The sequence below is a fragment of the Myotis daubentonii genome, chromosome 10 (assembly GCF_963259705.1).
Source record: "Myotis daubentonii chromosome 10, mMyoDau2.1, whole genome shotgun sequence".
Taxonomy (NCBI): domain Eukaryota; kingdom Metazoa; phylum Chordata; class Mammalia; order Chiroptera; family Vespertilionidae; genus Myotis; species Myotis daubentonii.
In genome coordinates, this window is record NC_081849.1 from 33,798,149 (window position 1) to 33,819,462 (window position 21,314).

Below are 21,314 nucleotides of genomic sequence, written 5' to 3' on the forward strand. Positions count from 1 at the left end.
TTTATATAAGTCCTGGAAATTTCACAGCACACCTGGGGCCATACAAGGAGGTCCTGGGGCAGTTGTGGGCAGGGGGAGGGGGGGGGAGTCAAGAATGGGCAAGAGCCTAGGGTTCAGCTTTTTGGGGGGTGGGGGTAGGGACTTAGGGCTTCCAGGGTTCACTCTTTATTGGTGAATTTGACACATGGTGAATTTCAAGCTTGAGAAGAGAAACCAATAAGGGGACCAAGTGATCAATTATTGAAATCAATCAAGATCTGGAAAACAGGAGCTTCCCTGGGCTGGAAATAGATGCCTCTTTGAAATGGACAAATCTGTCAGTTGAAGTTTAACTGAGGCACTTGCCTTACAAAAAAGAAACAAAAAGAAGAAAAAAAAAGAAATCCAAATCTCAGGGTTTACACTACACTGTTATGTGCCAGGCAGTGTACTATGTGTTGGGGATGGTAAAAACATGAAAACAGCCTGCCTTCAGGAAGGTTAAAATCGGTGGCAAAACAAAGATATTTTTCTGAGCATTGGTTTTAATCAAATATGCAGATTCTTGAGCAGTGTAGTTCTGACTAAATGAAGTAGAAAGACGCATTTCTGGCACAGGGATTATGCCCACAGCACATCTCTCTATAGTCATCTGTCTGGAATCAATGTGACCTGAAAAGGAACCTTCTTTTACTCTCTGGGGAAAAAATGAACACATCATTTGTTGTTGTTAAATGTGATGTTTAAGAGTTCTAAAATACCAATGTTATCTCTTCTTTTCTGGCAGACACTAACTATTCAACTGATTGACAAGATTTTCAGGCTGGAAAAGTTAACCGAGGTCACTTGGAGTCACGATGTTCCCGACGTTACTACTACACCTATGACGAGTACCTTCTCATCAACATCTCCAGTTCCTACATCTACTATTATTGCTACCATTTCTGAGTCTATTGTCACTAGTTTTGCTTCAAGTACTAGTTCTGCTAGCAATAGTACTGCCTCTCCTATTATAACCACTTCTTTCCCAACAAGTACTATTGAAGATACACCTGGTACTATTGTTCCTAATACTCCTTTCCCTACAAATAGTACCACTGCTAGCACTGGTACTGCCTTTCCTATCACAACCACTAATACAACTACTCTTTTCCCTACAAATACTACCACTGCTAGCACTGATACTGCCTTTCCTATCACAACCAGTAATACAACTACTCCTTTCCCTACAAATACTCCTTTCCCTACAAATACTACCGCTGCTAGCACTGGTACTGCCTTTCCTATCACAACCACTGATACAACTACTCTTTTCCCTACAAATACTACCACTGCTAGCACTGGTACTGCCTTTCCTATCACAGCCACTAATACAACTACTCCTTTCCCTACAAATACTCCTTTCCCTACAAATACTACCGCTGCTAGCACTGGTACTGCCTTTCCTATCACAACCACTAATACAACTACTCCTTTCCCTACAAATACCCCTTTCCCTACAAATACTACCGCTGCTAGCACTGGTACTGCCTTTCCTATCACAACCACTAATATAACTAATCCTTTCCCTACAACTACTCCTTTCCCTACAAATACTACCACTGCTAGCACTGGTACTGCCTTTCCTATCACAACCACTAATACAACTACTCTTTTCCCTACAAATACTACCACTGCTAGCACTGATACTGCCTTTCCTATCACAACCACTAATACAACTACTCCTTTCCCTACAAATACTCCTTTCCCTACAAATACTACCGCTGCTAGCACTGGTACTGCCTTTCCTATCACAACCACTAATACAACTACTCTTTTCCCTACAAATACTACCACTGCTAGCACTGGTACTGCCTTTCCTATCACAGCCACTAATACAACTACTCCTTTCCCTACAAATACTCCTTTCCCTACAAATACTACCGCTGCTAGCACTGGTACTGCCTTTCCTATCACAACCACTAATACAACTACTCCTTTCCCTACAAATACCCCTTTCCCTACAAATACTACCGCTGCTAGCACTGGTACTGCCTTTCCTATCACAACCACTAATATAACTAATCCTTTCCCTACAACTACTCCTTTCCCTACAAATACTACTACTGCTAGCACTGGTACTGCCTTTCCTATCACAACCACTAATACAACTACTCTTTTCCCTACAAATACTACCACTGCTAGCACTGATACTGCCTTTCCTATCACAACCACTAATACAACTACTCCTTTCCCTACAACTACTCCTTTCCCTACAAATACTACCGCTGCTAGCACTGGTACTGCCTTTCCTATCACAACCACTAATACAACTACTCCTTTCCCTACAACTACTCCTTTCCCTACAACTACTACTGCAGCTAGCACTGGTACTGCCTTTCCTATCATAACCACTAATACAACTACTCCTTTCCCTACAACTACTCCTTTCCCTACAACTACTACTGCAGCTAGCACTGGTACTGCCTTTCCTATCATAACCCCTAATACAACTACTCCTTTCCCTACAAATACTACTAATACTACCACTGGTACTGCTGGTCTTATTACCACTGCTCTTTCCCCAACAGATACCAATGTTACTAGCACTAATAATACGCTTCCAATTACAACTATTCCTTCTCTTACAAATACTGAGACTGATACTACTAGCATGGATTCAGTTACTACAAATGTTTTAAATACTACCACTGCTAGAAACACAAAAACAACTACAGCTATCACAACAGTTACTTTAATAACAAATGCTACTTCTGAACAAACTACTACTGTAATCATGTCAACTCTACCTCCTACAGGCACCCTTGGTATCACCACCACAGATAATGCACTGACCAGAATCAGTACCACTACTTATCCTCCAAATACCCCTACCCATGCTTTAAGTACCACATCCAGGAGCACTCAAAGCACCACCAATACAAATATTACCAATATGACAACTGGTGTTACTGACATTATAAATACTCCCACTAGAAACAGCTCAGCTACTATTGATATAATAATTACTAGTACTCAAGACATTGCCACTTCCTCACATATGAACATTACAGATATTAAATCTACTACTAAAGTCACAGCGTATACTACCACCATCACTACATCTGTTTTCAGCACAAAAACTACAAATTCAAACACTACTTCTGACACCATCTTTACAAACACTTACATTCCAAGTACCACAGCTATTCCCACCACCAATACTTTAAAGATTACAGAGCATTCAGAAAATATTGCTGATGCAGATAACTCCAGGAGTGTTTTTATTCCAAATACTACAGTAGCCTCAGATTCATTAGCACCTTTTCTAGATACAGCAACACACCATCATGTAACAACAAATTCTACAACCAGTTTTTTACCTCTTATTGTAACTAATGCTACCACTGCTATTACGAATGTTACCATTTATGCTTCAAATACTATTATTCCTGATAGAACACCAATGGATGTTGCAAACACCACAAATACTACTGTAGTTCCCTGATTACTACTCAAAGCAGGATAACTAGTACAGGCATCTCTTTAAAACAACTATTACAGATATAGAAAATCAATGAACAGGTACATGATTTTATGCTACATAAATTTTCACAAATATCTGCACTAACTTTTACAGATATGGCTACTCCAAGCACTGTAGGCATTGAAGGTATATCTCAAGATGTATCCAGTACTTACTTTGTAACTATTTCTTTTGGAACCAGAATATATGCAACTATTTTTAAAATTATAACTCACATAGCCCCATCAATTACACTACAGGTATTTTATGTATTTTACCACAGACTTCACAGATGATTTTGATATCCTTTAAAATACCACATTAAGCTCTATAAATACTGTTGCTTTAGATATAGTCATTGGAATCACCCAACTTGTTCTTGGTTTACAGGACATAATACTATAACTGAGAGCACTGGTGATACCAGACACTCAAATAATTGCTACAGCAGTAGTTATTAATACTACAGTACATTATTTAATTAGTAATGCTAAAAATCACACTTTAGTTTCCTATGGACTTTTCCAAATACCATGGCTACCAATATCGTAATTTGCTATTACACAAACTGGAAGTATTAGTGCTTTTAAAGGAATCTTATTTGTAGCTATAAATAGAAAAAATGCTACCATTGTAGACTTTCTAAACACTCTGACTCCAGGAACTGAAATAACTAAATTAGGAATATTATAAGCTACTGTTACTATACTAGAAAATAAGAATATGATCATTGATGTTAAAAACATAACTTTTGAAACTTTGCAACCATTACTTCTGTAGGGACTACTGATACTCTTACTACAGATTTGAGAAGTACTTGTATTTATAGACATTAAAAGTACTCCCAGGGAAAAATTAATCTTACTTATGAGATAATCTTACACCCTTGCTGTTACCATTAATGGCTGGACTCACTTACACGGATCTAACTCTTTTATAGCTCAGAAATCACCCAGGAGGATTTAAATTTGTAAAAATGTGGCATAGAGGGGACAGTTTCTGTCCTGGCATCAGAGTTCATAATCTTATTTGCTTTTTATCTTATTCTCCAGCTTTTATTATTTTACCGTAGACTCTCCTTCAAGGGGTTAGGACTACCAGCATGTTCTCTGTCTTTCATGTCCAAATTCACTATTTATCTTTGATCTATTACTGTGCTTTCTTCTACCACCCAGACTCCCTTGAATAGGCTCATGGCTAAGTGCTATTAAAGGATTAACTCTAGTACAGTATTTTCAAAATGTAGTTTGGGGACTCATGGAAGCCCCCAAAACTCTTCCTGAGGTGCACAAGGTCACATCTATTTCATAATATTATATTTGTTAGGTGCCTTTTTCACTTTCATTAGTATACAATGACATTTTATAGAGATTCTATGCTGTGTGCTGTCACCATAGATGAATACAGAGACAGATACAAGAATCTAGTTCTCTTCTGTTCAACCAGGCACTAAACATATCTACAAAATATAAAATCATGTCATTCTTTTCACTCACTTTTTTGCTTTGGAAAATATAGTTGTTTTTCATAAAACATATTATTTATGTTAACATAGAGTTGATATATTGTTATTTTGAATGAATGAAGAAAATAAATATTTTACAAAATATTGTGCAAATGAGTCCCTTTTAATTTATAGTGCAGTAAATATGAATAGATATAACCCACCTAAACAAAGCATGGGGTCTTCATTAAACTTGAATCACTTCCCTAGGGCAACAATATCCTAGTTTCACTCTCAGGTCCTGTTTACATATACTGTGAACTTTCCCAGCATGTAGGAACCCAGCACATGTGGCTTAAGGTTCTTATGACACACAGATGTCTACCAACTACTGTGAACACATTTGCACAGCGTTCTGACCTACTTCCATGGCTGTGCTATTGTCTGGATGGCTTGGTGTGTTCCACATGAGGGGCACAGATCATCAGTTAGTTTCACTTCTCTTTTGGAATCTACCCACAAATGACAGTCCTCTTGAAAAAATCGATAGACCCTACACCAGAGAATGCACAGCCCAATGCTTATAGAATGGATGGTTTGTGCAATAATTTTTTTTTTTTTTACTACCATCTCCCAAGTTTTAAAACCAGATGTTTGACAAGGATTTTGGACCTTAATGGGTTTGTGGCAGGGAATGTGGAAAGGATTCATTGCTAATGTTTGTCTAGCAATAAAGTAAACAACTAAATGCTGTAAGAAGCCAGCATTTGAGCTCTCAAACACACATGTATACAACACAATGCAGAAATACCCAGGCTAATGGATGGCAACCTACTGAAACAAAACGGGTATTAACAAGAAAATGTAAAACTCAAGCTAGCAAATTTCCTTTTATTTACCACCCAAGTAAAAGAAATGGAAGATGAACGCTGGAGAGGTTGGCTGTGGGAGACCCAGTGGCGACTGGGCGGGTTGCTTATTCGTCATCTGTCAGGCGGCAGCGATTCTGGCTATGATGGCATCTGCCCTGGTATGAAATACGGAATGTGCGCAAGTAAACAGGTGGCCCTGAGAAGGCAGCAGGCCCAAGAGGAGGAACTGGGGATCAGCCACCCCATCCCGCTGCCCACTGCGACCGAGCTGCTGGTCAAGAGAGAGAACAACGGCAGCAACGCGCGTGCCTGATGACCGAGAGCGGCAGCTCCGCGCAGCCGCCGCCCCCGCCACTGCCTCCGCCGCCGGTGGGCGCCCCCGCCAGTGCAGTTCCAGACGGGCGGATGGTCATCCAGGATATTCCTGCTGTCACCAGCAGAGGGCACGTGGAGAACGCACCTGACCTGGTTTCAGACTCCACCTACTACAGCAGCTTTTATCAGCCATCTCTGTTTCCGTACTACAACAATCTGTACAACTATCCGCAGTACCCTGTGGCCTTGACTGCTGAATCTCCTTCCGGGGACATGGGGAACCCTCTTGGGGGATCCCCGGTGAAGAACAGCCTTCGCAGCCTCCCAGCACCTTATATGCCTGGTCAGACAGGAAACCAGTGGCAGCATAGGAAATGTTGGGTGCGTCTTCCGGATGGCAGTACTCTTCCTGATGAATGTTACCCTGGGAGTGAGACGTGTCCAAATCTGTATGTATGTTCGAATGGAAGAAAGCCGATGAAAACCTCAGAGAACCGCCACCCTGTGGATTCCCAGTACAGGATGCATTCGTACTACCCAGCTCCCTCCTACCTGGGCCAGAGCGTGTCCCAGATCTTCACTTTTGAGGATGGCCCTCCCTACCCGGAAACCAAAGCCAGCGTCTTCTTGCCCCCCAGCAGTCAAGATTCGGGCTTGGTCTCCCTCTCCAGCAGCTCTCCCATTAGCAAGGAGAGCACAAAGGGAGTGCTTGAATGTGAGCCCGCCTCCGAGCCCAGCAGCTTTGCAGTCACTCCCGTCATTGAGGACGAGGAGTGAGCGGTGCCTTTGGTGGTTCACTTGGAATAGCAGGCTTATTCCATGTACACACAGGGTTTGTTGTTACTATTTTGCCTTGACTCATGTCAACTTAACTGTTGAGAAAGTGTTTGCTTTATACTCCTTTAGATCTTAGCCCAGAGTCTAAAACACATTTTAGAATAGTTTAGGATCGGTGACTACCATCCCTAAGAATTAAGTGGTTTGTTCATGGAGTTAAATATTAAATAGTAGTGTCCCTCATGTTTTTTATGACACTGGTTTACATGTAGTTTTCAAGAAATATCGTAATTCACTCAACTAAAGCAATATGTTTGCACCTAAATGTGTCATAATTAGATACTGTAGTTTGGAAATGAAATCTTAGGTGCTTTAGATGTTTTTGAATTTTAGTGTTTTAATAAAACGTTAAAAAACATAAATTTAGCCTGACTGGTGAGAAGGAAACAGCAAAGTTTGTGATTGTTTTAGAAATCTGCAGAAATGGAAATACTGTGTGTTTGTGTTGCTATTGGTACTACCCCCAACCTCATCCCCAAAACATGTACCCTTTCCAAAACATAACTGAAATGCCATCAGAAGAAAAAGTCATGCCCTTAGGAATTGCTGCCTTTTCTGTAAAGAGTACATTGAAAACAGTACAATTTAAAGTCACCCCAGTAAGGCAGAGTTCCTGGATGTTGTTTCTAGAATAGTATCAGAGGTTTATCATACACATTCTTTCTACTACAGGGAAAAAAAATGGATGCAATCTAGATTATTTTGTAACCTTTGGTTGTAGTCTGATTTGAAAATAAGTACATCTTTAAAAGTTACTAGATATTTCTGAGTTCATTATTTTGTTAAAAATTGCTTGTGGAATACTTCCTTATGTAACAGAAGCCATCCCGAAATGAAACCAGTCTTTAAAAAATTCATTGTTTTGTGTAGTTGCAGCTAAAATAATAATAATAATAATAATAATAATAATAATAATAATAATAAAGAAATGGAAGATGAAACCATCACCAAAACCAACCTTTTTTCCCCAAACAAGTATAACGATAGTGCTGGGTTAGCAGTTCACTCTTTTATCCTACAAAACCCAAGAACCTCCTTCCTGTCCTGCAGATCTCCAGCCTCGGCAGCCTGAGATCTGTTTCTATATGAGGCTACTTGATAATGTAAATAAGCACCTTTTAAACCTATCAGCTCAAGCTAGTAAAACCTGTACTCTATATTGCGCCGCCATTAAAAGCAGCATTAGTGCAAAAAAACAAAACAAAACAAAAACAAACAAACAAACAAAACCCCCCCCCCAAAACACCATAGTTCTGTAGTTACTGAAATTCAATCCTTTGTGTATATAACTCGACAATGATTAAAGTATGGGGTTTTGAAAAGTAAGTACTCCTGAAAAAAGAAAAGAACAACAAAACAAAACAAAGAAAAGCTGGACTTAACTTCAGATGTTTGAAGACACTTGAGGATTGAAACGTGAAGTCTATGCACAAGGTGTGGTCCTGGAACCAGGCAGAAAATGTGGAGCGGGAAGAGATAGAAGCAAGCATTGGCTGCTCTGACTCCTGAGCTGTGCTGGCTCCTGGGCTGCCATCAGACCCTAACACAGGCAGGGGACTCCATGGGACCAGTTCTGAGAGTATCACCTGCTACCAGGTTGGCACAGGGACTATTACTTCAGGTGGATACTCCCTTCCTTCCCTTTCCTTGTCTCAGTTTGCTCATCTGTAGGATGGAGTAAACATTGGAGCTGCAATGTTCATGGAAATGCATTTTCAGTCTGTAAAGGTCCCTGCAAGGTTTATTATGACTATTACGTAATCCCTCAAAGTGTTCTTATGTCTATTTAAACTTTTTCCTTCTTCTTCCCCGAGGCTTTCCTGATAGCAAAGCAGATTCTCCTTAGTGCTGGTCCTTTATAACAAGACTGCTATGAAAAAAAAACGGCAGGAGAGGGAGAACCAAGATGGCGGCATAGGTTAACGCCGGAGTTTGCTGCTTTGAACAACTACTTCAAAAGTGAAACCAAAAAACGGAAGGGACATCACCCAGAACCACAGGAACGCTGGCTGAGTGGAAGTCCTACAACTAGGAGGAAAGAGAAACACACACGGACACTCAGAGGAGGCGCAGTGCTGAAGTCAAATTCTGAGGTGCGGAGTGCGCGGAGCGGGCTGGCGGCGGAGGGCGTGGTTGTTGTTTTCAATCGGGAGGGAGTCGCAGACTCTGAGCTCCAGATACAGGCGAGTCTTTGGGGACCCATACTCAAAAGGGAGAAGCGGGACTGTCTGGCTTCGGTCAGAGCCAGTGCAGCTTTCTCTCCCAGCTTTGCAGCGGGTGCTGGGACTCAGAGAGGCAGAGCCCCTGGGGACAGGACTGAGAGCCGCCATAACTGCTCTCTCCGGCCCACCCTGTTGATCCTGTGCAACCCGCCCTGCCCAAGCCCTGCACAGAGGCATTTGCCGGATAGCCTCAGGCAAAGGCTAGATTAGCACCTCCCTAGAGGACAGAAGTTCTCTCACCGCTGACACAGCTGATTCTCATAGCCCCTTGGCCTGGAGGTCAAACCCTCCCTGGGATTAACTACAACAATCAAGATTTAACTATAAGACTGCGAACAAAGACCACTAGGGGGTGCACCAAGGAAGCATAACAAAATGCGGAGACAAAGAAACAGGACAAAATTGTCAAAGGAAGATATAGAGTTCAGAACCACACTTTTAAGGTCTCTCAAGAACTGTTTAGAAGCTGCCGATAAACTTAATGAGCTCTACACGAAAACTAATAAGACCCTCGATCTTATACTGGGGAACCAACTAGAAATTAAGCACACACGGACTGAAATAACGAATATTATACAGACGCCCGACAGCAGACCAGAGGAGCGCAAGAATCAAGTCAATGATTTGAAATGCGAGGAAGCAAAAAACATCCAACCGGAAAAGCAAAATGAAAAAAGAATCCAAAAATGCGAGGATAGTGTAAGGAGCCTCTGGGACAGCTTCAAGCGTACCAACATCAGAATTATAGGGGTGCCAGAAGATGAGAGAGAGCAAGATATTGAAAACCTATTTGAAGAAATAATGACAGAAAACTTCTCCCACCTGGTGAAAGAAATGGACTTACAGGTCCAAGAAGCACGGAGAACCCCAAACAAAAGGAATCCAAAGAGGACCACACCAAGACACATCATAATTAAAATGCCAAGAGCAAAAGATAAAGAGAGAATCTTAAAAACAGCAAGAGAAAGAAACTCAGTTACCTACAAGGGAATACCCATACGACTGTCAGCTGATTTCTCAACAGAAACCATGCAGGCCAGAAGGGAGTGGCAAGAAATATTCAAAGTGATGAATACCAAGAACCTACAACCAAGATTACTTTATCCAGCAAAGCTATCATTCAGAATTGAAGGTCAGATAAAGAGCTTCACAGATAAGGAAAAGCTAAAGGAGTTCATCACCACCAAACCAGGATTATATGAAATGCTGAAAGGTATCCTTTAAGAAGAGGAAGAGGAAGAAAAAGGTAAAGATACAAATTATGAACAACAAATATGCATCTATCAACAAGTGAATCTAAGAATCAAGTGAATAAATAATCTGATGAACAGAATGAACTGTTGATTATAATAGAATCAGGGACATAGAAAGGGAATGGACTGACTATTCTTGGGGGGGAAAGGGGTGTGGGAGATGTGGGAAGAGACTGGACAAAAATCGTGCACCAATGGATGAGGACAGTGGGTGGGGAGTGAGGGCGGAGGGTGGGGCGAGAACTGGGAGGAGGGGAGTTATGGGGGGGAAAAAAAAGAGGAACAAATGTAATAATCTGAACAATAAAGATTTAATTAAAAAAAAAAAAAAAGACTGCTATGAGCCCCTGGTTTCCAAACAAGTTAGTAAAAGAAAACTGCTCTTTGAAGATGACTGTACTGTCTCAAACTGTGATTTTGGGGAAAAGGTTGTTTTTGTTTTGAGCTGGAAAAAAATGTTTCCCTGCTAAATTAAATAGTGCCCATCTTTCCTCATTATACAAAAGAATTAAGTTAATGGAAATTTATATTTTTCTCTTTTTTAAATTTTATCTTTATTGTTGAAAGTATTATAGATGTCCCCTTTCCCCCCATTCGCCCCCTCCACCCTTCCCCCATACCCTATGGTATTTTTCCTAAGCTTTTTATACTTGCTGCTATTCATATGTTGCCTTCTAGAGAGCTCCACTGAGGAAAAAATGTCTAAACAAATAACAAATAAAATTTTTGAAATAGCCAATAGAGTTCATGTGGACTGCGCGCACGTGTGTGTGTGTGTGTGTGTGTGTGTGTGTTTGTGTGTGTGTGCGCACATTCACACACATTATGTTATATGGCAAACATATTTTCTGCCAGAAAAATTTCCTGTGGTTTGTGTGATGAAATTAAACTTATCAGTGTTTCATAATTTTCTTCAAAAAGCACTACTATTTGATGGTGATTCACTGAATGAATGTGAGCATTATTGCTTAGTGAGTCCTTGGTTTAGTCTTGCCCCTGAGTGAGACATTGAGTTTCACAGTATTCTCCCAAAGGTGACTTGTGTCCACCTGCTCTGGGGTGTGGCTAGTTGTTTCTCAGTTTATCTGCCTGTGATTATGCTTCTGTTCACTTACATTTTGTCTAAATAGGGTATAAATATTGAAATACACACATGTGTTACAATCACAACATGGTGAAGAGGTTGTGAGGCGAGGTGAGTTAGTACTATGTTGGGAGGAGCCAGCAGCAGGTGTTTTGTGGCTGGAGGTTTTTTGATGACACTTGATGATGGAAAATCCTCAGAGAAGTTGACCTCAACCCAGGCAGGGTTGCTTATTTGAGCACAAGATACCTAAAGATCTTTGAGAAACTATCCAGGCTAGAAGTTGTATCATATGATAATTACCAAGAGTAAATCAAGGTATACCAATTTCAAATTAGACTGTAGGTTATAGTTTCTGGCAAGTTATAATTTATGATCATAACAAGTCCTACAACCTTCATGAAGATTTATATTTCTAATTCCAGCTTTATTTAGAGAAATAACCGAAGATAAATTGGTAATGTAGATGACAGACAGTGTTATGGATGCAACACAAGTTTACTTCCAAATACATGCCCAGAAAAAAAGTGCAACGGAATTAAAACAGACTTTAGAGCCTATGTAGCTTTAAATTTCTAAATCATAAAAATTTTCCCTTAAGCCATATCTTTCTAATCTTCATCAGCACCCACATACTTCTCCATAAGCTTACCCATTGAATTCTTGGGCAGAATTAATTTTAAAACATTTTTTGATATGGAGATAACTTTTGACTTCTCAGATGTCTACTCATAAGCTTAAACTTCTCATCTTAAACCATCTTTCTGCTAGCCTTTCACTTTTTCAATGGTGGCTACTATTTTCCTACTAATTATCTTGATTAAAGTTCCCTGTTTCTCAAACATCCCTCTCATGACCTCTAGTTAAAAAATTTAAAACAGATTTGTTGACTTCTATTAAGTGTAGATAATTAAATAAAATAGTTATTTAAATAATTTTCTATAGAAAGCTAGTGATTTTCATTTGTTACACTTGACAGTGAAATTAATCCAAGGGTATGTGCTATAGCATGCAAACTGGAAGTTCTCTGCTCAGAGTAGTCAAAAACTCCTATTTGGAAAAACTTTTCTAAAAGGAAAATCTCCATTGACTGATGACAACAGAGATGCCTCAAAGTGAACATAGACAATCCTCTGGTTCCTGGAGAGCGTAGTTTTCCCCATAATCATGAACTTCGGAAAACTTGATTTAAAGTCAGCAAGTCCCTCTGCTTAGACATCATGAGGCCCCAAAGTGACCCTAAGCATTGCAAATATCCAACTGAGATGGAAGGAGCTAAATGGGAACACTGAAGGTTTTGCAGAATCTCAGAAGGGAGCATCCAGAATTCTCCAGAAAAAAAATAACAGTGAGGGTCATGGGCTTGGTATCTTCCAAGCACCTCACCACTCCCAGAGGAAGGGTGTTGCTCTGCCAGGAAGCAGGGCTGTGATGTTAGACCAAGGCTCAGCCCCTGAAGCAGTGATCTCCAAGAAATGAAGAGCCAGGGTAGGTATTCCTTCCAGAGGACATTAATAATGAGCAAGGCAATTCATAGAGAAACACAGTGACATTAAAGCTCCAAGGATAGGGTGGCACAGAGCTTCTCAAGCTTAGAAGACAGAATGCCCCATTGAGCTCTCAGAGCAGCAGCCACCACAGGACTGTCAACTGTGGTTGCAAACTGCAGGCTTTGTCCATGTGAACCTCCTTGACATGTTCTGGGCTCCAGAGCCAAGGACTACCTCTCTTCACCTTATTCTTCTGTCCTCAGAGCCCAATTCAACTGGCCTGGCCAGTTAGGGCTCTTCACACCTGGTGATTTGAGTGTTGAGAATGTGACATTTGATGGGATAAAGATCATCCAATAGTAGAGGCATGGTGAGGAGAGCAAGACTGCATTATATGTGGCATTTGGGGCAGCCAGGTCCTCTGATGCCCTCTGGATGCCTTCTACTGAGCAATTTAAGAGACCTCCCAGCTGTCTCTACTGGACTAAAGGCTCAAAAGAAAGAGATGGCAACAGGAAGCAAGTTTAGTTCTATGTAATCTGATGTCTTAAGCTTTGTCCCTTATAAACACAACTCTCTCTTTACCACATATCACACATGTGGTCTGCTGCCTCTGCCTTATGGGGGAGGGTTGCACAAAATGTCAGAAGAAGAGATAAGCAGGAGGCCCCTCTAGGGCCAGCATGGGAGGAGAAGGGTTCTAGGGTTCTCCATTTGCTTTCAAGCCCCCTTCTCCCCACATGGTACCCCCTTGAGTGAGCTGGAGCATCAGACTTCTCAGAGAGTGGTCCACTACCTCACATCCAAACTTGGATCCAGATTTTGTCAGAAAACCTGAGGTCCCACTGGTGCTACTAAAACTTTCAAGGATGAATTGCATAGCTGGTCATGGACGAACCTTATGGAGTATTACAGTGGCCAGGCTTGCAGTGTCCTCCCTTGGGGCCATGGGAACAGACACAGATGGGGGATATTTTGGGAGTCAAAAAGAGAGGAGTTTCTGTGTTTGATGATCAGGGGACTGAGCAGAGTGGGGACTAGGTATTTGACATGAGGAGACAGTGTCAGATTCCAGCCTGCAGGGTAGCAAGGAGCCAAAAGAAGGCCCCCTGCCCAAACAAGAGGGCAGCCATAGGGAGGTGCCTCAGGGTAGCATTGCCAGAGGCCAAGAGGGCCATTGGTGCAGCCCTGAAGCCTGCAGGGGTCTCATCCTGGGGCTCCACTTTGCCTCCCGATGACTCCAAACAGGGCCCCCGAGGCGTAGGGATGATTTCTGGAATCCAACCTGTTGTGTTTTCCACTACTTCCTGCAGAAGAAGGGGAAATGGGCAAAAATAGAAGCCTCCCCGCCTTGTTTCCTTTTCTTGGACCTTACTTAGTTATACCAGTCCTTGCAGCCTCACAGACTAACTGGGAGACTCCAATCCCACCCCCAAACCCAGAGCTGCATAAGCCCAACTTTCTTCGTCATAAGCCTCTTCTTCCTTGACCTAGTGTTCCTATCATTGTCATTCACTTCCCTCATTCTTCTCTAATTCTGGCTTCTCCCAATACCACCCCATATCCCTCCATCCTTAACCCTAAGATGCTCACGTCAATGGTCTTTATTAACACGGTTTGCTGGGCCTCCTTGCAGGCTTTCTCAGCCTTCTTAATGTTCTCCAGGGTCCACTCAACATTGTTCATGGCCATCATGCCCTCCATGGGACTGCATGGACAAGGGCAGGGTGGGGACAGACAATAGTTTAGGGTCAACTTAAAGCCTTGACAAAAGGTGTATAAAATATCCTCACTTTTGTGAGTGCCAGTTTCATGTCAGCATAAACTGTAAGGAGTGTCTTATAAATCAACTAGAGGCCCAGTGCACGAAATTATGCATAGGTGGGGTCCAGCCAGCCGCCCTGATCAGAGCAATCGGGCCAGACTGGCTGGGGGAAGGGGATGCAGGAGGTTGGCCGGCCAGCCCTTCCCTCTGTTCAAACTCCTGGCCAAGGGAACAATTTGCATATTAGCCTTTTATTATATAGGATGAAATAATAATAAGTTTGGCAGGAGTAGAATTATCATTAGGAATCAGAGAAAAGAATTTTTAAGAGTAAAAAAGAGAAACATCTAATTCTTTAAAGAAATGGTTCTTAATCTGAGAACTATGAAGTCTGAGGATGTTGGAGTAACTTCAGGGAACCTGTAAATGCCCTAAAATTATGTGTGAAATGGGGTGTGTCTGCACAGATGTACATTCTTGGAAAGGAGTCTCAGAGAGAACCCTTACCTCCAACTAATGAAGGGCCTCTACCTGAAAGTAAACACAGTCTGACTGAAACCGGTAGTGCACGAGAAAAAGGCAGAATTTGTACATAAGTGATCTCACTTCTAGAGGTCACATTTGAGGATTTTATGGTCCAGGATGACTCACTCTGATGCCTCCTCCCCCAGCTCATGGGCCACATAGGTGATGTCAGGGTACCCCATGCAGCTGGAGATGTTGTTTCGGGGATAGTAGAAGAGGAAGACGAGGCACATCTCATTAATGGTGCTGGGACCCCCCTGGAAAAGAAGAGGGAGACAGATGGAGAGACAAAGATACAAAGGCAGGCAGAGAGAACAAGGAAGGCAGAAATGGTATAGGTAGCCATTCTACCAATGAAGCTGTTTTCCTTTCTCCTTAACCTCCAGCTAACTCACTGATCCTTACCACTCCTCACCACACCTCTTCCTTCCACCTTCTCTATTTCCAGTTGGTGGACAGTTATGCATGTCGTTTCCAAAGAAATTTCTCACATATCTTCCCATTCCTCTATATTTCCATGGCCCCTTTCTTGGTTTGAGAAGATAAGACAAAATGTTGAATTTTTTAAAAAGTCACTCCCTCTGGAGCTTCTCCAGAATTCCCCATCGGTACACATCTAATTCAGGACCCACTCAAATATGTCACATGTTCTCATCACTGCAGGGAGACCTTCTGGTTTTCCCTATGAATTTCCCTAGTACATTATCTCCATTCTACTCTAATGATGCATATAACTTTCTACCTTGTATTAGAATCATTTTAAGAGCAGCGTTTTCTTCCTCAGCAGCAAGCAACTCCTTCTGAATCTGACAAGCATGGAACCATTCCTTACACACAATATGGATGGGATTCCTTGTGACCATAATAACAATAGCTGACTCTAATTGAGCATCTGTTACAAGTCAGACAGTGACCTAGATGCTTTACATGTATTAATCAACTCTCATAACACTTATGCAATGGATAATATTGTTGATTCTTTTATACATTAGAAAACTGAGACACAAAGAACTTGAATAGCTTGTCTATAGTTAGAAAGCTACTAATGATTGTGTTGGCATTCAAAGCCAGGCAATGAGGCTTCAAGTCCATGCGTTTGTCATGGTGACTATGTGGGGAGAGAGCTACTTACAAAAGTCAAGGAGTCTCGGTCCAGTGTCTGGTAGTGACACTCTATTAGCAATTCGTCTCCCTATTTAGAGTGAAACACAGAGGCCAAAAGTAAGACATAGAGAGACTGGACCCATCTTAGAACTACCCTGGCTAACACTAATGAGCCCTGAGCCTGCCTGTCCCTGACACCAGCCATGCCTCCCCCAGGGTCCCACCGGCTTGATCTCCACTCGATGAGGTAAATCTCGAGTCTCCTGCAGATTGAAGTCATAGGTGTCATCTTTACAAATTATTCGGAGTTGTGTTCCATTTCTGGAGGGAGAGAAAGAGAGGAGACAGGAATAAGGTGAGGAAGATGAAGTGGGGAGGGTGTCTATCAATAAAAAAGCTGTGTGGGGTGTGTCACTCTGTGGGTCTAGATTGTTCATAAAACAAGAAAGCTCCTCTTTCCACAGTCTTCCTCAAGGCGTCTCTGCTCTGTGGATAATTCTGGTTCCTCCTTACTCCTAAACTTATACTGAAGAATAACTAACTTTCTAAGATTTATTCCCACATGCACAAGGGAAAGCTTCAAATCCATGCCTTCTTCCCTTACCTGTACTGCACAGCCTGCAGAGCCCGCCCAGCCAGATGGGTATGGAGCAGGTAGCCATATACCTGTATGTCAGGCACCGGGGCCCCATTCATCTGTGACAGGGAGGAGAGGCAGCTGGTTAGTTAAGAACTCTCATCTTGCCCTGCCCCTTGATTTTCCACCCTTAGTATTTGACACCTTCTCTCAAAACTGACATTAACCCCTTTAGTTTTTACCTGGACCAAATCCCTGCCCCACTCCCCCTGTCCCCAAAGCCCTGACTCCTTCCATCCCTTGCATAATCCCAGTTAGTGATTTTCCTGAGCACCAGGCTGTAGTCATTGTCCAAGTGTTGGGTGCAGGCTGTATGTGCTGTGGATCAGACCAGATCTGTGATGGGGAACCTCCCAGCCTCACCTCTTCAAACTTCTCTGTCTTACACAGTCCGTAGGACATGAAGGACTCAGCACCCGGGGGGATGAAGTGGATGGGGAACGTGAGGAAGCCCAGCTGCAGGACTCCCATGTCGTATTTGCGCAGGTGTGCCGTGTAGTACATTCGAATCCCCGAGGTGTCGTGCACACCTGGTGCAGAAAGGCAAACCACAGAAGGCAGGAGAGGAGTTCACAGCGTGGGGAGAAAGAGGCCCAGGAAAGCTGTTAGCAAAAGGAGCCAGCACACATCCAAGACACCTTTCCAATTCCTAGAGGCATCAGACAGCTTGCCCAGCTTTTCTCCCATAAATGCTCAGATGCTCACCAGGAAGGTTGTGAAAATTGCTGTAATGAATCTCCAGTCGGATCCACTGGGGGTCCAAGGGGGTCCCAATAGAGACGCCCACATCATCTGGAAACTGGTAACTCTGTTGAATGAAGGGAATTGGCAGCAAGAAAGACTGGAGCTGGGGGCAGGCTGGGAGCTAGGTGCAGGGACCCATCCCAGACCGTCCTGTCTCCCAGCCTTCATCAGCCCAGCTATCCAAGTTCCCAACAGCATGCACCCCTTAGCCACCTATCTCCTCATCACAGGACTCACTGTGCCCCCGACAGCCCAGCCCACGATGACCTGGGAGCAGAGGGAGAAGGCAGGGTCAGCCCCATAGCAGTCGCTGATGCCCGTGGGCAGAGCACTGGCATTGCCACAGGCATACACAAGGATGTGATGCACCATCGTCTCGTTGTGGTAGACCAGCTTGGGCTCAAACTGGTAGGAGGGGAGGAGGGCAAAGCATAGTCATGATCTTCTCTGTCAAGTCCTATTCCCCACGTTCCCCTTCCCCAAATAAAACTGCACCCATTCCCTGCTTCTCTTCTTCTTTCTCTTCCATTTCTTCTGTTTTTTCCTTCCCTAACCTGTAATTTCCCCCTCAACTCTGACTCCTCTCTTGCCTTCACCCTTTTAAAGTCTCTCCCTGAGAGCACAGCATGCTAACGCCCATGATTTCAGCCTTTCCCTTACTAACTTCATTAGTCTGAGATGTCTGAACATGAAACCACTTCTTGTTGGAGTCTCTCTCTAAAGAAAATACGGTTTCCACACTTTTGCCACTTACTATAAGATCATACTTTTATTTATTTAATCAAAATTGGAACTATCCAAATGTGGAATCAGGTGACCAAGTTTGTATTCCCTCTAGCCCTTCACCATGCCCCTCCCAGCCAACACCTCCTCCTGGGCTAAGAGCACAATTCTGGGGCCAGGGTGGGGGCTTACATTTTGTTCTTTGCAAAGTTATGAATTCATGAATTTCATCAGAATCTCAGATGCATTGTGGGGCTGGAGTGAAACAGTGCTGGGAGCTATAGTTCTGGGCTCAGGAAATCATGAAACTACCATGTCCACCAAACCTAGCCTGGCCCCATGTTAGCCCCACTGCTTTCCTTCTGCTTCCTTCCTCCTAGGATTCATCTGATTGACACCACCCCCTACCAATCCACTGAGCTGCTCAACCACCTTGACAGTGCCCTATCCTCTGGTTCACCATACCTTGTAGATGTGATGCTTCTTACTGACGATGGGGAGAGGGAGGAAGGTGCAGGCATATGTGGTGTCATCCTCTGGGATAAGGAACTGGAGAGAGACACACAGAGGCTAGGCTGGGGTGGGAGTGAGGCTCACAGAGAGTCAAGGAAAGGGACAGACCAGGGAAGACTGTCCACTTTAGGTCAGTATGGTCATCCTTCAGGGACTGAGAGAAGTCAGAGAAACTTCAATTCTAGGAACATACTGAGTATTGGGTATAAGAGGAGGGTGTGGATTGACTGGGAAGATGGGAAGGGGGCTGGAGGAGGCTGGGTGTGATAGAGAAATCTTACATCAGTGATCTCCAAATCATGGATGATTGTGTCCTCAGGTACATCAAGATCATCTGGGTGGACTATTTGTAGCAGGAAGATGGACTTGACAAAAGTACGCTCCGGGTCCAGCTTCAGCATGTCATCCAGGCCATAGGCAGCCAGCACCCTCACCGTGTCGCTCTGGGGGAATCATGGGCATTGAGATGCTACACCCATGAGCAGCACTTTGCACACACCCAAGGACCAACACAAACCACTTGCTCATGTCTACACAGTGGGATGGAAAGAGCTTCAGGTTCAGGGGTGAGAGCTAGTCAGGTCTTAGTTCTGCCTCTGAGGCCAACTTGTTGGAAACGTTGAGCAAGGCACATCCCCTGTCTTATTCCCTCTCTATGCCTGTGTCCACATATGGTAAATGACACCCTAAAGTTCAGTGATATCGGACAGGGTACTTCACAAGAGGAAGGCTGGGGAGGGCGGGGTGGGGGTGGGGCTGAATCAGTGGGACGTCATTCCATAGAAGGCTGGTAGATTTTAAGAGTAGGAATAATTGAAATGGAGATAGAAGTCCTAGGAACTGTGACTAGCTCCCTGAAATGCATGGACTTTCCAGCATAGGGGTGACTACACCTCCCCAGAAGAAAAAGGAGTCTGTGCTCAAATACTTTTCTCCACTCCTTAATTTACCGTAATGTCTTTGTCATGAGGGTCACAGGAGCGGAAGGGCCTGGAGAAAAGCATGGTGGTATAGACACCATCTTCTGTTAGACCCAGCAGCTTAGCATCCTGACTTCCATCCTCCTCCAGGGTGTCTTCATCCACCAGGTGCTGATCCTGGGGTCCAGTGAAAGTCAAGGGTAAGAACCAGGAGTCCCAAGAACAGCCAGTATCCCTTTAGCTCCCCTAAGATACTAGTTTAACAGAACCGAGGGCTTCTTTATTATGTACTTTGCTCCTAGGACAGACATGGCATCAAGGGTGGAACCTTGGGGCAGAGGGTTGGACATCTGATGGGAGTTTCACCAACTTGCTTGACTTCAGTTTCAAATCTCACGTCCATGATCCTAATATTCCTGTATCTCTAACCCTTGTAATCTCACTTACTCTGAACTCTCTATGTTATTCATCCTGTCCTGTGGCTCTTAACATTGACACTTCCCTATATCAGTGCAGGAGATGGGTGAGCCGCTTCTTTGTCTGTAAAATGGGATAATAATCATCCACCTCATAGTGATGCTGTGAGGTTTAACATGCAAAGAATTTGGAGCAATGCCTGATTACTCAAAAGTACATAACAATTTTAAGCTAAAAATACTTCTGTGGCTGTTGTAATTAGACTATTTCGTGCTGTGGTGTACCTGATGGAGCTGGAAGGAAATTGAGGAGGAAGACTGTCTCAAACAGCTGTGACTCTCCCCCGTGACCTGCATTAAGTGGGCTATTAGCAGGCATGTGGGACAGGACTCTCTCAGTCCAGTGGTCCATTCCTTAGCACCTAGGGCCATGGAGTCCGGAAGACTTAGACTAAATCTCTCCAATGGCCATATCTGCAGGGAGAGGTAAGCAGCCAGCTGGTGGTCTGGGCATGTGCCTGCATGTTTGGAAATTGTGGATCCTTCCTGGACTCAAAGCCATCACGAACCCCAGCAAGAGACCCGCATCCTTGGAAGAAAATCACCCTCCAACTTACCGAGAAATAGACATTGCCATCAGGCAAGACTCCTCCAACAACCAGATCGGCTCCCACGGAGGTGTAGCCATTTGTGACTCCCAAGCCCACCCAGCCAGCTGTTTGGACCTGGAGCTCAAAAGTGATCATCTCAGCCTCAAGGTCAAAGTCCCAGCGAAGGAAAATGACATTGGAAGGATCTAGGAACCTGGAATAACGCAATCGAGAGGTGGGACCAAGGTGGTTGCCTTGGGAGGGGGCTGCCAGAACCATAAGTAGAAGGAGCCTGAAGAGAAGGTCACAGGCCATGGCTCTTGGGATCTGGAGCATCTCTGCTGCAGGTGAACACTCAATAAGTATGGACTTATAT

General features: G+C 43.4%; 2 protein-coding genes and 1 pseudogene across 2 annotated transcripts in view; 2 read left to right on the forward strand and 1 right to left on the reverse strand.

The window, feature by feature from the left end:
- The window catches only part of LOC132211347 (probable maltase-glucoamylase 2), an 85,062-nt gene extending 81,596 nt beyond the window's left edge, over positions 1 to 3,466 (forward strand). The window contains exon 47 of the mRNA XM_059656066.1: positions 767 to 3,466. Coding sequence (XP_059512049.1) covers positions 767 to 3,466 — 2,700 coding nt within the window. The remainder of the gene's footprint in view (positions 1 to 766) is intronic.
- A 2,377-nt stretch (positions 3,467 to 5,843) lies between these two features.
- On the forward strand, positions 5,844 to 7,824 carry LOC132211348 (doublesex- and mab-3-related transcription factor 1-like; annotated as a pseudogene).
- A 6,241-nt stretch (positions 7,825 to 14,065) lies between these two features.
- On the reverse strand, positions 14,066 to 21,253 carry LOC132211349 (putative DBH-like monooxygenase protein 2). The gene is made up of 13 exons (XM_059656067.1): positions 20,966 to 21,253; positions 19,963 to 20,109; positions 19,294 to 19,455; positions 18,965 to 19,048; positions 18,014 to 18,181; positions 17,738 to 17,840; positions 17,396 to 17,562; positions 17,000 to 17,091; positions 16,620 to 16,716; positions 16,424 to 16,483; positions 15,418 to 15,548; positions 14,595 to 14,709; positions 14,066 to 14,308 (listed from the first exon to the last, which is right to left on the reverse strand). Exons 1-13 carry the CDS (start codon positions 21,251 to 21,253, stop codon positions 14,066 to 14,068), a joined length of 1,857 nt encoding a protein of 618 aa, XP_059512050.1.
- Between the last annotated feature and the right edge of the window lie 61 nt (positions 21,254 to 21,314).

What these genes read in the sequence shown, in the direction of transcription:
- LOC132211349 (XM_059656067.1), bottom strand. Translation starts at nt 21,253, where the DNA reads ATGGCCTGTGACCTTCTCTTCAGGCTCCTTCTACTTATGGTTCTGGCA. An exon ending in AGAAGCATCACATCTACAAG is followed by an intron (nt 18,182 to 18,964) that starts GTATGGTGAACC and finishes CCCTCCTACCAG; the next exon opens with TTTGAGCCCAAGCTGGTCTA. An exon ending in ATCGAGTGGAGATCAAGCCG is followed by an intron (nt 16,484 to 16,619) that starts GTGGGACCCTGG and finishes CACTCTAAATAG; the next exon opens with GGAGACGAATTGCTAATAGA.